Source organism: Onychostruthus taczanowskii, unplaced genomic scaffold (assembly GCF_017590055.1).
Source record: "Onychostruthus taczanowskii isolate IOZ18803 unplaced genomic scaffold, ASM1759005v1 scaffold29, whole genome shotgun sequence".
Lineage (NCBI taxonomy): Eukaryota > Metazoa > Chordata > Aves > Passeriformes > Passeridae > Onychostruthus > Onychostruthus taczanowskii.
Window position 1 is genome coordinate 1,765,562 of NW_024500239.1, and position 17,050 is coordinate 1,782,611.

At 35.3% G+C, this 17,050-nt stretch overlaps 1 protein-coding gene across 2 annotated transcripts in view; it reads right to left on the reverse strand.

Annotated features, from left to right (window-relative positions):
• Positions 1-17,050, reverse strand: part of PTPN3 (protein tyrosine phosphatase non-receptor type 3) — a 119,602-nt gene that overhangs the window by 3,692 nt on the left and 98,860 nt on the right. For both annotated transcript variants that reach the window (XM_041408168.1, XM_041408167.1), the window contains exons 20-26: positions 15,471-15,637; positions 12,775-12,865; positions 12,466-12,527; positions 11,595-11,741; positions 9,359-9,487; positions 3,254-3,399; positions 2,511-2,646 (exon numbers count right to left, since the gene is read on the reverse strand). In XM_041408168.1, the coding sequence (XP_041264102.1) occupies positions 2,511-2,646; positions 3,254-3,399; positions 9,359-9,487; positions 11,595-11,741; positions 12,466-12,527; positions 12,775-12,865; positions 15,471-15,637 (878 nt within the window). The remainder of the gene's footprint in view (positions 1-2,510; positions 2,647-3,253; positions 3,400-9,358; positions 9,488-11,594; positions 11,742-12,465; positions 12,528-12,774; positions 12,866-15,470; positions 15,638-17,050) is intronic.

The window sequence follows — 17,050 nt, forward strand, 5'->3', positions numbered from 1 at the left end:
TCAATTACTCCCACCTTCAATATCATTTTGTTCTTATTTCTTAATTACCCTGACTTGTCTCTTCACTGTTATTGTCATTTCCATATTTCTACTGCCTGAACAAGCGAGGTGTGGTATTTAGCTCTGTGTTCAATACTTCTGTTAACGTGTGTGATCAAGTTACTGAACAAATAAAAGAATGAGCACTTCACCACTGCTTCCTCTGACTCAATCTCTGACTACTTGTTTTCTTTGCTGTTATCTGTTGCATTTATTCCTACTGCTCACTCAGCTAGTGGCTACTTGTATTATGCACATCCTAAGCACTGTATTCTGTATTGCTTCAATACCTAATTTCTCTTTATTGGTTAATTTTTTTTAAATGAAAGGCCAGTTACACCAACTTTGTTACAGCTTAATCATTTTGGTTTAATCTATTTTTGCTGCTCATGATAACAAAATTACTGGTCTTTGAGAAACTACAGCTTCCACATGATTAACAACAGACACTAAACTGACCAGGTAATAGCTCTGATCAGTCCATATTCTTTTTGAGTATGCCCTGGCACAACATGTATCTGGCAACTCATATCACCTTAGAGCTGGAGCACACACACAGTCCTCATGGGGCAGCTCAACATGCTTTAGGCAAGGCTATAAAACTGAACAATCCCTTTATTGCAACTGAATAATCTCTCCCAGACACTCTAAGCAGGATCACAAATATGAGCAGTGAGGCTAGCTGGAACGCAGGCATGGGAATGGGATAGAGCACCCAGGATAGATTGAAATATTAACATGCAGCTTTCTGGTATTCTGTTTTCTCACAGCTGAGTGCTTGCTTCTGTGTCTAATTTACAGCATAGAATGCTAATTTGCTCACTGGCTTCTTCAGAAATAACAGCAGTACCTGCCTTCTTCAGAAATAACAAGCGAATTTAGTTTCACAGTATTGGTGCTACAGATCAACCCTTTCCTGATTGTGCTGACAGCAAACGGTGTAACACAGCAAGCAAGGTAAAGAATCCTATTTTAGATATTTGTTGTCCACACTGGGAGTCTGACTGTAGCTATATTCATTACTATTCCCTGTATTCTTCAGTTATGTCAAAGTATGGAGTGGAATTCTGGCTGATTTCTGTTGTAAAAAATGGGATTCAGTCTTCTGGCAAGCTCAAGTTTACTTCAGGTCTTTGCATCTGATTCTCAAGAAGAGGACCACTTCTAGAATGTTGAAGCTTGAACTTGTTTAGGTAATTTTAGAAACTGAGGGGTATAGACAGGTGCAACTCCAGAAGTTAACACTCAGCTTCCTTAAACGTGAAGCTAGCATATTTCATCTCATGACCACCTTTGTCACCAGCTCAGCTTCCACTTCAGCAAGGAACAGGCAGGGCATCCTTCAAACCACTCCCTTTCAACCACACAGTCCCCACCCTCTTCCAGGGGGTGCACTCCTGCGGCAATGAACACCGGTCCCAGCTGCAGGCATGGACAAGCTCACTGAGCACTCTAATGGTACACCGGCAGCTGCAGATCCTGACACTTTTATGCCCTTTGATGATCCCCACATCTAGTCATAATGCTAATTTCTGCAGTCATTAACCTGTTAATGAATAGAATTTGTCTTTTTAAGTTAACTTTTTTTTTTGTGATCAAATGGATTTGATTTCAATGCATTTCAGGCGTTTTATTTGTAAGATGAGACAAAAAAGCCCGATTTAATTGTTGGCTTTCCGTGTCTAAACCCCCTTACTTTCATTTCTCATAGGGCATTTAGCTCTCCAAGATAACTCAGACTCAGAATTCTTGTCATCCAGCCTCTCCTAAAGAAAGAACAATCTCTCATCCTTCACCCGTCTCTAATGTTAACATGCTCATTTCCAAAGCTGACAAAAAATGACTCTCATGAACTCAAGCTGTACCACTTTTATCTTAAAATTGCCATCTACTTTCATGTTTCCGTTACTGGTGCTACACAACTTGCCCTTAGTTTTTTCCAACTGGGTAGTGGCAAAACTAAAAAAAAAAAAATCTGTATGTTCTCACAGAATTTCTACTCTAAAGTGGCCTTTTGAAAAGCCACTTCCTTCTTTTCAAACCAGGCCACAAACACTTTCGATTTTACCTTCAAGTTAATAACTTCCTATGGTGTTCTGTTCTAGAATAAAAAGCAAAAAATTATTCTAGCTTCTTGCAGAGAATTTAGACAAAGGGCCAGGAACAGATGATCAGTACAAGTCTGACTTTGGGCATTCCAATTACTTAAAATGTATCAAAATAAATTATCTTTTCATGGCAAGAAATATTTTAAAAATAGAAAAATACATACCTCATTAGCAAAGCAGCCTTTGTCACTATGCTACATTATGCTACATTTATTTGCTATATAATGTTTGATATGAAGTTTGATATATAATGGCAACTGAAGATTCATACTACTAGATCCTTTATGAAAATTTTGGACCAGTTTTATAACTTGACAAGTCCAGTATATGTACAGAAAATGATGCTTCCTCTCCATCACTTACTGATGTTTGCACCATCATAGCTCTCTGATCTCGCATTTTCCGTACAATATCCAGTGGATAAACAGGCTGGTTCCTTTCAATTAAGCACATGGCTGTTTCCATAGTGACCAACACACCGGTGCGACCGATTCCTGCACTGTGAAACACAACAGGAGAATTAGGTTTTTGCAATGCACCAAATGCATATCACAGTCTTAATAGTAGGACTGCCTTGGAAATTACAGGAGGACCCTAGTAAAATCCAAAGAGAGTACAAAGTTTACTTTTACAGCAACTTCATTAATATTTTCTGATAATTACTACAAAGTTTTATTTATATTTTAAAATATAATTAAAACTAAAACCTCACCTAAAGTAGATGCATTTTTAAACAATTATACTGCTCAAACTGTACAGGTTTGATATTTTTGTCTTAAAAAAGGTAAGATCTAATTAACTGCTTTTATGACACACACACTTGAACAGCAGGAAAAGAATTTTAGCAGTACCATTCAAAATGAGATTACAACAGTGGTAGAGGATAAAAATCAGAAAACAAACTAAATTGCAGATTATCAGATCTGTGATAATTATGTGACTAAGCCATTTCACAAAAAGGTTGCAGGATAAAGGGAGACAAAGTAAACTCATCCTTTAGATATAACATCAGTAATTCCACCATCAGCAGTAAATGCTCATATTGCACAGTTTAACATTTTCATCTCATTCAAGGATCTATTGTCAGAGTTTTAAAACACAAGTACCTGCAGTGAACAAGAACTGGCTCATTCTTTACTCTCTTTGGCCTCATAAATGTCACAAATTCCAAGAAGTCCATGGAGTCATCAGGAACACCATGATCAGGCCAAGCTACGTACTGAAGATGGGTGACGGTGTGCTGTTGTTCTGTCTAAAATACAGCCAAGTTTTAAAAAAATGGCCAGTGTATGACTCCTGTATTCATGTTTACTATATACAAATAATATTTTCACAGCAAGTGTTTTCTGCAAATGCTATAAGAGGTAGATGGTGTAGAGAATGTTTGTGATTTTAAAATTCAGTGTGAAATATGGACATGTAATTCTTGGAAAAAATTCATAAGGCACAACATTTTCTAAATAAATTAGGTATCAAGTTTAACTTATGTGATCTAAACCTTTTAATTATTTTGATTTATTGACTGTTGACCTATTATACTTTGACATAATTGATTCACCTGAGTTAAAATGCTATAAGACATAAACATAAGAGTACTACACAATAGTTTAGAACTGGTTGGAAGAAATAACTGAGAACAGCAAAACCACTGAGAACAAAACCAATATAGCAGGGATTTAGGGGCTATACAGTCTATTGTAAATACGTCTGTGCACACTTACAGATTCAGGTATAATTTAGTTGCCTACAACACTTGTTAAATCTGGTTTCTGTTAGAAAAAAGTATATATACATACATATCATTCATATATACAAGCTTATTATACATATATGAGCGACATCGATATAATCCACAGGAGAATACTTTTCTGTATAGAAGCAGTATAACTAGTTAAAAAGATTCTGTTGTACAAAGAATTATTTTTTTTAAATTTTTGAATTATATGTAAAACCCCTCAAGTTTCACAGAAATTCTTTCAGTTTAGCTCTTTGTTAATTTTGATTATGAAATCACTCAATCATCTCTGCATTCGGATGGAGCTGAACTGATATATTACAGATATAACTAATGGTTAGGGTGGGAAGGAAAAGACCTAAGATGCTCATGAGCGCTGAAGCATCAAGCAGTGAGGATGTCAATCTTCACAAACTGAGACAAGTCTTCACAGTCCTTTATTCTTTCCACACATTTTGCAATAGTTAAGCTGTTACCTGCATTTAATTTATGTCCTGTATCAGACTTAACATTTGGCACCCTTCTGAAATAAAACTCTCCTATATAACTGCATTAGTCAATAAAAGCTGGCCTTTCCCTAGTGGTCCCACAGGAATGTTTTTGCGACGCTAGTGACTTCAAAAGGTTTTTCCCCTTTTCTCTTATGTACACAACTGCTGAAATATAGGACCTGTTTTGAGTATCTTCAGCTGCTTGTTTTCCTCTCCCACTTGAGGATGTTCCACTCCCAGGGAACAGGCTCGTAGGACACAAAAGATGGAATAAGTACTACCTATGCAGTAAGTAGAGTCTTAGGGAATACATTTATTCTGCAGTCAAAGCAAGTGCAGAAATTTACAATTGTCCACAGGGACAAAAAGAAAAACGACACAGCTCATAATTTGCTTCTTAAAAGCAAAGCCTGAGCATTCAACAACTAAAAGGTACAGCATAAGGCCCACATGGACAAGGTAATTTAATGTTAATGACCAAGCTCATAGTAATAAAAATTACATGGGGATCCACCATCCATGTCATCAAAAGATGCACAAGGACCAGGATCTCTGCATGAAAAAGCATGTATGGCCTTTTGCTACCCAGCAAAAGTAAGAAAAAGTTGACCTTGATCAAATGATTACCATTCACATGTTTATGAAATGCCACAGATTAAAAAAAAATACAAAAATATGTCTAGAAAATGTCATTAAAAAGTCCTCCTTTGAAAATCTGCTCTTGCTCAATCAGAAACTCTTCAAAAGGGAAATGAGATAAAGCAGCAATTACACGTAACAATTTGAGCTGATTCTCTTAAATCAGAGATGTTTGAATTACAGCATCCTAGTGAAAAAAAGACTTGATTAATTTGAAAATTATCCAAGACTGAATATCCAGTTGCTTTCCATGTACTTCAAGAACTTAAATCTACACAACATGGATAAGAGCCAGTGGCATACCTGAGAAACCCTGACAATGATCTGTAGAAGCAAGAAGTCATTTTACAAGCTTAGAACAAAGGAAAGAGCTGACTTAATTTTTGCTTATCAGTAATTCAAGCTCAAATAGAGTGAAGTGCATTTAGTCAAATAGTTTACAGACATTAGGTACAGAAAGTATGTTACACAAGACTTACTCAGAGTAAGAATACACTGAGAACATGCACTTAGTCCTCACAGCTACTAGTTTTGGTGTAAGCATCTTCAATTTTGGTTATGTGCCCTAATCGTCCTTAGCGACCATTATAGGTGTTTGTTAATTATTCCAGGTATGCCTCAAGCCTCAGTGCAGCCTTCCAACTATTTGTGTTTTAACATGATCAGTTTTGGTTCTTTTGTTGAGCTTTTCTGAGATGATTCAAAATGCTGAAACTTGACTGTTCTGCTTTCCACTTGCTTTCCAAAATGCACAAGTATTTAAAACACTTTATGTTTTATTAGCAATTTAAACCTAATGTAAACAGTAAATATATTTGTATATGTTAGAATTAGTTTTTCTATGTCTGAGTTTTTATCTCTGTTGCAGAAAATGTCAAAGCAGTACGCTGATGAAGTCCAGATTTTTGAAGTTATTTTTAGCAGGTTTTTTGGCTTTTTTTAAAACATGTTACCTTCAAGACTAGTGAAACTCAGTTTTTAAATACAGAAAAAGTCAGCCAAACAACACCCCACATGGAAATAACTTACATTAAAAACCACCACAGCTGCTAAAATCTAGCACTTCTACATGAAAAAAATGCTAGAATTGTAGTTACTGGTTCCATAGCTAGCCCTACAGTACATGTTCTGTTAGCAATACTTATTTTTAAACACTATTCCTCTCACATCTTGCTCCTTTATAAAAACCTGATAATGGAAAATAAGAGGTAACTTCTCATATTCAACTTTTTAATCAAACCACTATTCTCTGCAACTCAGTTTAAATCTTTTCCACAATTTTTTCTTTTAGCACTGAGGCTTTCAATGACAGTCATCCTACTGACTGATAAATATATAATTTTTCTTCATGAAAATCTGGCTTTATTAGTCCTGTTTTATGAGTCTTAGAGAAAGTGAGACAGCAACAGCTGCTTATGGCTTGGTTGCTATTTTTGCTTAACTTGACCTTGTACACCTTGCTATTCCAAAATTATCGAATTTTTTTGTTTGCATTAATGTGGACTAATTTCAATTGAATTAATGTATTTGCTATTTCTCCAAATCAGTTTAAAAAATATGGATTAAAAAAAATTAGCCCAAACAACAGACTCCCATGACACTTCAGTAATTTGCCCAGTTTATTGCCAGCCCTTTGGCCAACATTTAGCTTCTTCGTGGCATTGATCCACATTTACTTAGTAAGGAGCTACAGAGGTGTAAGACATCACCAGCTCTTTGCTATTGTGCTTCTTCGCTGTCATTACAGCAAAGCTGTTCAGCAAAAAAACCTCTAACAAAACTATGTACTCGTCCTTACCCCTCCTGGGCAAATCCACGACACCTAACTGCAGAAGCAGCTTCATTGTGATTAGCTAACATCCTAGGTTTTGCTCAGAAGCACATGATCTTTTCCAACGAGTCTGTCATTGGGACTGAAATTCCTGACAAAGAGTACGGCTGTCACAGGTAGTGATTCAAATACACTTGCAATACAGCTGTACTGTCAAGACCTTCAGCCACAAAAACATCCAGTCTTCATCCTTCTGCAGTTTGCAGCCTTGATCATTATAATTACATCAAAAGGCAAACTTCCTTGTTTCATTCTCCTTAAAAGACTCTCCCTCATTAATAAAAGATTTGTGTGCTCTTCAGAAAAATCAACACACAGAATCATAATAATCATATAGAAAGTAGGAAATTTAAACTTGAAATGTCACCTTAATTCTTACTTATGTTAAAAACTAAGCAATTGATTTTGCATTTCAATGTTTCAGTTAATGTCCTTTTTCACAGAAGTTATAACATAATCTTCAATAATGAGACAAAAAAAAAAATCACAATGTAGAACTACATGAACCCTGAAATGGTCTTTTTATCTTCTAAGCAGGAAAAGGTAAGCTCTTTGTCACTGAGCTTCACAAACATACCTTGAATGCTGAGTCTGAATTATCTGGGTAAAGCCCAGTTTCTAAAGAGTAAATACTCTAGCAAGTGGCATTTGTCATTTCTTGGACAACTGTTTACACATTATGTGATGTTCACACATTATGTTATGCTGCTGTACACACTTTCCATCACATTTCTCACTTACTTTTGTTATTTGGTTCTTTATGTTTCAGAACCAGTGAGATTTAATAGCCAATCATATACTGCATGGCATTTATCTCAAAAGAAACAATGAAAATTTATTTCAGGCCTCTTATGCTATTCTGTCAAGGATCATAAAGAAACACGTATCTCAATTTGCAAAACAGTGCACTGTGGATTAACTCTGCACTCTCACTACATGATTTCTTTCCTTTGGTCTGTTTGTTCTGGTCCGCAAAGTGCTCTGAAGCTTTTTTTAAAAAATAAAAAGCCTCAACCAACCCCAAAAACCCCCAAACTTAGTGCTACCATATAGCTTTCAATCTTGGTCTTAGAAAGAAAAGGCAGGAAATAAACCTTTCTTCATTTAAAGAGATTTAGAAAGGTTACAAATAAATAATTTGAGTAAAAACTACTAAAACTTTGGGTATATATAGTTGCAAGGCTACTTTTATGAGGATAATTTCTTCTGTGCTGACATTCAGGTTTATTACTTACAGAGTAATTGGCCAAAGTACAGAAACAAATACCATGCTGCTCCCTGATGGGAGGTTTCTCATATCTAGAAACAGAAGTAGTGTAAACTGTCCTAACTGAAAAACCTTTAAGTACTGACATCTGACACCTCACGTGTTTATGACTGCAAAGGAAAGCTTAATCACATTAAAGCAAATTTGGATGCAATGTCAAGTGAGAGAATATCAACTTATAAATGTATGAGAGTAAAGGATTGGTCATCTTGCTGTAAGAACACATATTAAATATTATATTTTAAAACAGATATTGCCTTTTCATTGCCTACTACTTACTATTACTACTAGCCATTCTGGTAACAGTAAAAGCAGCTTAACTATACAGAAGTTTAAAAGACTGACTAAAAGTTAGCCTTTGGTCAGTATACAGTGATTTCTTATACATCTTATGATAGCATAAATCCTTCATCTTTGTAGAAAATACCTGTGACCATGGAATTTGGGAAAAGAGGGAAGAAGGGAAGAAGGGAAACGTATAAGAAATGCAGGTCAACTCAGAAACAAAAACCAAACTTCAACCCCTACAATTCAGGTTGTGGGAAATCCAGATGTGACCTGAACACAGACTTCACAATACAAGATAATATGCTGTGTTTTGCCTTCTCTTTGCTTTCTAACTCCCTAGACATTAGCATGAAAGTATTAGGGGTTATGGAATAAAAGTATTCTTCATAAATTGAACACATTTCAATTGAGATGCATATGGACTTTTTTCTTTTTTAAAATCTGACTAAAGAAAATGTAAAGGAACGGGTGAGATTCTGCATGTTCTCTCAAAACAACTTTGTTATGCTTCACTTCTTTATTAGCTGTTCTACCTGCATGTGCTATTAACAAAGTGACCCATATTTCATCCTTGAAAGAGCAGAGTTACTTAGGAAAAGAACTCTCTTTATAAATCAAAGTACTTATGAAGAGTCAGTGATTGCAAAACTGTTTAAAGAAAAACACTAAACTTCCTTATGATGCTTATTGTAGTACCTGTACAGCATAATGTATTATAGAACTTCATAAAGTGTGTCTTTGAAGAAGCTCTAAAGAAATAATTATTACTATGTTGATCCATATAATAATCACATATTCTATTTTTAAAAATGTATGAGTCTGTGTGTATACAGACACACATCATATCCACACACAGCGATATAGACATTTACATTGCCAAAAACAGAGTCTTTATTTACCCAATCTACAAATGTGTTCATTCAGCTTGTCTGGGGATAATTAAAGGCAATGAGCATTTACCTCAACATTGGTAATGACCATTTCTCTGACAACATAAGCAATTGTGCAGTCTTCAGAGTGGCACCTGACACGGAAGCAGCCATATTCCATTACATCTGGTGGATCAGGCCAATACTGATGACATTTGGTCTGTAAGTGAAATTAGGCACATGTCAAGACTGTTGTTTATCAGCCCTTCCATTTCCAGCCTTCCCTGTTGTGTTGTCGTTCAGGGAATTCAAGGAATGGTACAAAATCTGTTTTAGTTTGCTGGTTAGACTTTTTCCCATCTAAACTGAAAAATAACAGGACAAAATAGGCTAAGTTCTCCATAAACTTGTTTTAGCGATTTATAATAAATATTCAGGTAAATTGGATGTGTGATACCTTGCCGCTTGTCTGTAATTGCCTGAATGACTTCTCAAGGCATAATGTGGGAGAATAAAGATGCATTTATTCTGTCTTAAGAAAAGAAGTGCAGGGGTTAAATGTCAAACTAACTTTAGCCATCTAATAACAGGTTACAGCAAAGGCAAAGCCACACTTTTATTCAAAGTGAACAACGGAAGGATAAGAGAGGACCGTAAAGAAGCTATAAGGGAAATTCTGACTAGATGTTGGCAAAAAAAATCCACAAAGAAGGACAAGCACAGAAACAAAAAGCCCTCTGAGAATGTGGAATCTCCACCTGTGGAAATTATTAAAATTTTGAAGTGACACTGCAACCTGCACAAAGTTCAAAGTTGTTTTAGAATGTAACTTTTAAATTGATAGAGTAACACGAGCTGGAATTTTTGGAAAACTAAAATTTCTTGATTTTGTCTTTAATAGAGCTCAATTTTCACAGGTTTCAAATCCAAATTATAACTATTATGCCTGAAAGTTTTACGGTGGTAATTTATCTTAACTACTTTCCCCTTCAAATTTAAGCCAAAATAATGTATTCATTTCTGAAAAAAATGAACATTACTGAGGAGAAAAAAAAATCCTATCATACAAATCTTAATACCATGAAAGAGATAGTCTGGAATGTAAAACCTTCAGGGACTAGGAAAATGTTTGGCATTTGCCACTGGGGATATTCTTGACAAGAGTATACATCTTTTTCTATGCCTGCAAGTTCACCCACAAAGTGGGCAAATCTAAATAACTTCTGAAAGCAAACAAAACTCATAAATGTGTCTGGTGTGCAAAGGTACCAGCAGGATGATTAGAAGCTATCAACAATTGCCTTGAAGTTTCCAACTAACTGTATGAACTCCAGACTATTATTCATCTGTGTTCCTCCTCAATACAAAGAAATTAATACACCAATACAATCAAAAGATGCAGGGAGCATCTCTGTGTCAGGTGATGTTCAATATTGTCAGCTTCTATGAGCAGCTACATAATGTGACTGTGGTTAAAACCTGATTGTTGCTTAACTCTACTTCCTTATATCTCAATATTTATGCTGTTTAAGACCTAAAAAAAAACCTCACTTCCTTGCTTTCTAAAAACACTGGGTTTTGACTGGGATGCCAGATAAATTTGATAATGTAGGACAGATCACATATGAAATACATATAAAGGCTACAGTGAAGGCATACAGGAGTCACCACCTTTTCCACCTCTTAAAAAATCCAATTGTTGAGTTTTCAGCTTCTAAAATTTTAAAACCAATACCTTCCCATTTAATCTAAAAACTTAATCTTTAAAACTACAAAAGACAAGTTAAATCAAAACACATCAGATTTTCACTGTGCTGTTCCAAAATTCAAGGAGAGACAGAATTTATCCAAACATAATTAAAATAATTATCAGAGCAATTCTAGGAAGGAACCTGAGATGTAAATAAAAAGCAAGCTCAAGTCTGACCACTAGTAAATATCTCAAAGTCAGACTCCTTTTTAAAGCTAGACTACAAGGTTTGCCCAACCCACTCAATGCTTCCAGACATTTTCTGAATCTTTTGGAGAGAAACTGTCACATGGAGGCCAATGCTCATGGAGAAAAACAACAGCATGTGGTACCTGTCTGATCAGCACAAGAGTGAATGCGGTGATTTCTGTTTTTCAGACAGCTGGTTTGTTTGCAAGGCAGCATAGCAAAAAGCAAATTGAGGATTATCTGCTCTGAGTAATTCAGAAAGCCTGTCCCTCAGAAGAATAATTCAACAGATTAAGTTGGCCTCTTTTAGGGTTATTTAACCATAACAATGGAAAAAAGTTCAAAGGTACAGTACATTTTTCAGCATACAAAGGACCTGAGCACTTACCCGTCCTCGTTCAGTGAGTGTTGTTAGCATGATGATCAGTGATAATTTGTGATCCCAGACTACTTGCCAGAAGTGTGCACATGTGTGTGGAAGAGGCCCCTGAGTAGCAATGTACCGGTTCACAATGCCAGCAGAAGGAATTTCCATCTGCAGAGGGAAAGAAAAACTCTATGATAAGCTCGCTCTCACCGCTCAGGTACTTTTTTAACTTTTGCATTTCATTCAAATAAGAAGCTTTGAGGGAAGATTAAGGCAAAAAGCTAAGTAAAAAGACAATCAAGATTACAATTTCTTTTGTGAAAAACTTTTAAATCATTAATTTAGAACAGATGTAAAGCACAAATTCTATAGTCCTTCATGCTGAACTATGAGCAAAAGATTAATAGTGAAAATGTACTTGAAAACTTGAAACTGCAAAGCTTTCTAAATTTTCTTTAACATTTAGTAAGGAATGACAGCAGGGTATATACCTCCCAGCCTACACTTGATTGATTAAGGAAATCAAGGCTCTAGTTTATTTTCTGGATCCTTCATAGCATAGCTATTAGGCATAAGTGGTTCTAGAAAGAAAAAGGCTTAGTTTTACAGAGACAACCTCAGCATGTGAAGTATATGAAAAAATAAAACAATTTTTACTGGTTAAAGACTCTGCACATGTCACAGTATATCACTACATGGTAGCACCCACTGTGTATTAGGGTGGTCACCTGTGGCACAACAGACACTATTTTTTAGGTTATGAAATTTTATATCTTTCACATTTATGAATCCACCAAATTAAAACAAAATAGCCTTATTCTCTAAAAAAGCCAAATTTTTTCTGCTTTAGTAATATAGAAAGTGAGTAAATGCAGGTCTCTGTACGACTTACATTCACGTAATTTGCATTAATGTAATCTTCATCTCCTTGCAATATTATCCTTGTGGCATCATCTGCACACACACAAGAAAGAGGGAATAAAATTAGCAATTAAGAGACATACTTCCCCTCTATTAAGTTAAAAAAAACCCTGAGGACTTGCAGAAACACAAACAGCAGAGTACAAACAGAATAAATTACCTTTTACAAAATAAAATGACCAATTACATGACTTCAATTATATAATGAAATCTTTAATCAGCAAGTTCAATATAGGAGCTTTAAAAAGCAAAATAGGCAGAAACTGTACTTTAGACTCACAAGGTAGAACATCTTTGTATCTATTCTTGTCCATATTCTGAGGTACCTTTGCACATGTAACAGCCAATCCTGGTTTCTTTCTATAGAGTTGCTGCAAAGTAGAATGAAAAATTATAGGCTTTTGGGGGATGTGATTATGCTATACACACACTAATTACATTCACACAAAAATGCACAGACTGAAAAAAATTCCATATTTTCTTCAAAGTTTTTCCTATCCGTCTGCAAAATTCGCTTGAGAGGTGTTTGTATTTAATATGACAAGAATTTCTGTTATTGCTAGCCCATCAGGACAGCTAGAAGAATTTCTGGGAAAAAAGCAAAAACAGCACGTGAGCACCATTGATATCAACCACCGCTCTGCAAGTTTGCCTTTTGCTTTTAAAACTGCAGACCAGAAGGACAACAGTGGTTGAGGGTGGAACAAGGGAGCAGTGAATGGTATCAGAACAAAAAAATAGCTGCAGACTTATTCTCTGGAATCAACTATAACACAAACATTTCAGAAAAGTTTATGTATCCATTTCAGTCCTGCAAGTACCTAAAAAACCACAACTTCAATGTATTACAATCTCTTAACATGTGACTTTGCTTTTGGGTTAACCCCTATGTTGCAGACTTTATCTGGAGTAAATGGGCATATGAAATGGGGTATGCATAATGTATGTATAACCAAAATTTTGAAGTTGGTGTAAGGTTAATGGCTGGACTCTATTATCTTGGAGGTCTTTTCAAACCCTAATGACTTTTGCTTCTATGTACATCAAAACAAGACAAAAAAAAGGCACAGAGGGGAAACAACAGCATCAAAACCAAACAAACCCACAAGAACTGTAATTCTATAACTATAACTTTTGTGTATTAAATATACATGAAAGCACCTTACAACTGAGTTATTAAATTTGGCTGTGCCAGAGTTTTATATCCTTCACTGAACACCTACCAAAGAGTTCATTATATGTGAACTCACATGTTTAATGAAGATTTTGAATATTGTTCTATATACAAAATGGAATGAAACAAATAGGAGTCTAAAATCCCCTACTTTCTGGTGAAGAGAAAAAGAGCAATATGCAAAAATATTTATTCTGCTGAGATTTGCTGGACCTTAAAACTCTGTATTCAAAGCTCACTGCACTTTTCAACTTATACAACATAAACAAGCCATATGAGAAGAGAGTAATATATGTAATGGAAAAGCTTCTATCTGTTATAAGTCAAGCTCCGCTTTACTAGATCCAGGTTGCAATTTCTGCCTTTTTTAGGAAGACAAGAAAGAATAATTTTAAGTCAAGTAACCATTCTTGAGCTTCACTGTTGCCTGGCAAACTATCACTTGCTATTGACAGACTTCTTAAATTCTGACTAAATGGAGGAAGATATTCTGGAAAAATTTGATTATTCACAGTCTACTGGCTAATTATTTATTATTTTATTAAAGTGAATGAAGAGTTTGAGTCACCAAAGCTGAAAAGGAGACACTGCCATTGCCTCTGCTTCTGAAGATCACTAAACAACAAACTCAAAGCAAGAAGACCACTAAGCTGTACCCTAGTTTATTAGATTTCAAAAAGCTTTTGCACTTTTTCTGTAAAATCCTTTTATAAATAGTGCCATAAAAATGATAAAATATAGGATCAAATATCCTATGAATATCATAGCACCATATATCAGAATATAATAAAGGATCAAATATCCTATGAAGTTCACTACAGGAAATTTGTGTACAAATTTAGTCAATAAATTCGACAATTAGGAAGATATTGAAAGGTCAGTTCGCATTTTTGAGCTATTCCTTCAATAGCCAACAGATTCATTGTAATTACTACATTGTATCCAGTACTGTGGATTTTGGAAAGCAGTTATGAACCACTGCCTACAATTCCTTAAAACCAGGGGAATTTTAATTCTCAGAAATCATAGAAAGAAAGGAATTTTCATAAAAAGAGTGCTTATGCAATAAACAACACCACAGCTCTTCAGCTGTTACCATTAAATTTTCCAGCTTTAAAAATAAACAGTGAAGGAAAAAAAATATCAAAAGGAGAAAGAAATTTTATTGTTGTTCTACAAGTTTTCAGTGACAGAAGGGGTTACTCCAGAACTCAATGCCAATTTTATAAATCATAATAAACTAAGGTTTATTCAGACCTATTACAAATGTTTGAATCTACAACAGTAAAGCAAGCACAAACATACATACTGCACTGCATTGCCACTAGAGAAGCAGATGAATTATCCTTTGGAATTTCTTACACTAACTCTGAAGAAACTAATTTAATAAAATACAAAATATTTTATTAGCTAGTTTTCTCTGACCTTCCTTGCTAACATATTGAAGAACAAAGAAAAGGAAACAAAGTACAAGACTGACCACTGTCAAAATCCCACTAGTCTACCTAATTAAATAACTGCAAAAAAATACCGATTTAGTGAACTTGGGCTACTTGAGCCAGAAACACATTAATTTAAATACATTTTTCTCAGCAGATGGTATTTTGTGTAAGACTTAAAACTCATTCTTCCCTATTCTAAGTAGTGATGTGTGAAACTGATGGGCAAGTGAAATTGTTGCTCTCTTGAGATAAGACTGAACAGGAACAATGAGATTTGCAAATAATTACATCCCCTCCATTACTCGCTGGTTACAGCTGTTGTTCTACACTAACAGCATCACAGATCTGAGTATTACCCACCTCAAACTGAATAAGGACAGTCCCACTTTCCAGCCCTCTTTTTAGCTGCTCCATAGACTCCTCCAGTGTATCACCACCATATTCAGAACAGACAGGAAGAATAGATTCTGGCAGAGTGTGGGAATCAGCTTCATCTTCTGATATGGGATCCACAAACTGTTTGACTACTGAAAGATGTGTATGAAGTTATAATCCATTACATAGAGCATTAATGTGTTTTTAGCAGATATAAAAATTTGCCATCTTGAAATAAGAACGGTTTGCAAAACCTCAGAAAAGAAAATAGCAACACATTTAATCACATTTCTTTTTGTATTATATTACTGTAGAAACTATAAAGAGTATAATGTTCCTAAGACCTTCCTGAAAGAAAAACTCCAAATGCCTGTTTATGAAGGCAAAGACCTTGAATTCCTAGCACAAGGAGGTTTTTGCAACCTTTTCTTACCTAATGAACTGCTAAATATACTAATGAAACACAACATCCACCATGGCAAAAAACAAGGAAGTTTTACCTAAAAAAGTGTAGATCATAATTAGTGGAATATTTCTACAAGACTCTTCTATCAGTTTGGACCTCCAACAGCAAAACAAAGGCAAAAATCCCTTCATTACACTCCTTTGCCATTAGAGAAGACAAAGAATTATCTTTTGCAATTTCTTATGCTAACATTGAAGAAATGAACTAAAGTTAAAAAGAATTATTAGTCCATTTTCTACAACATTCCTTGCTATTGAAGAACACGACAAACATTAATGAAGTAATCTGCAGAGCAGTTTTGTTCCTATGAAATGTACTGTATCACCAGACATGTCCAGCTGTGGTTATCCTCTGCAGTGATGGGAACACATCATACCTGCCAAACTCCAGAGAATGAAGAGCTGCTTATGCTCATGCCTATAAAAAATGACTGCTATGGGGCCACAGGTCATCTTTAGATAAAAGCAGATTTCTCTTATCTGCAAGTTGGAAGAGGACTAGAAAATTAAGGGAAAACTAAATGCTGCATAAAGCCAGTGGAAAACAAAATAAAGAGCCCATCTGTCTTCTTAGAAACACAAGAAGTTTCAAATAATGCCAATGTTACAGAAGTACGTATCACTTAGGCTGTTTCATTCCCTCTTATTTCCTAGTAATGCCTAATCCCTTCAGATTTTTATGTCTTCATGCAATCAGAAACTCTGTGTAATTGTGTGTGCTAATGTCTTACCATACCTTTTAAGGAAAGCAAATAACAAATTAACAGTTTGACATCATCTGATGGGGGATTGGGATCTACAGGTGTTTAAATATGGAGCAAGCAATGTCAAGCTGGATGAATTTTCCATTTTTAAACAGGTTTAAGACCCTGCATATTTCAAAGATTGTCTCCTCTTTGCAGGCAGCAGTTCTGCAAGCAACCAGAACAAGTTTATCTCAGTATCGTCACAAAATGTCTACTGCAAGAATGCAGTGAGGAGCAGCTTATTTGATTGTTTCATCACATAATTGTGCAGGGGAACAGCCCATGAGTTTTTGTGAATCTGCAGTTGGGGGGCTTTAAAATTATGTTTTATTTACAAAAAATACCAACACCCCA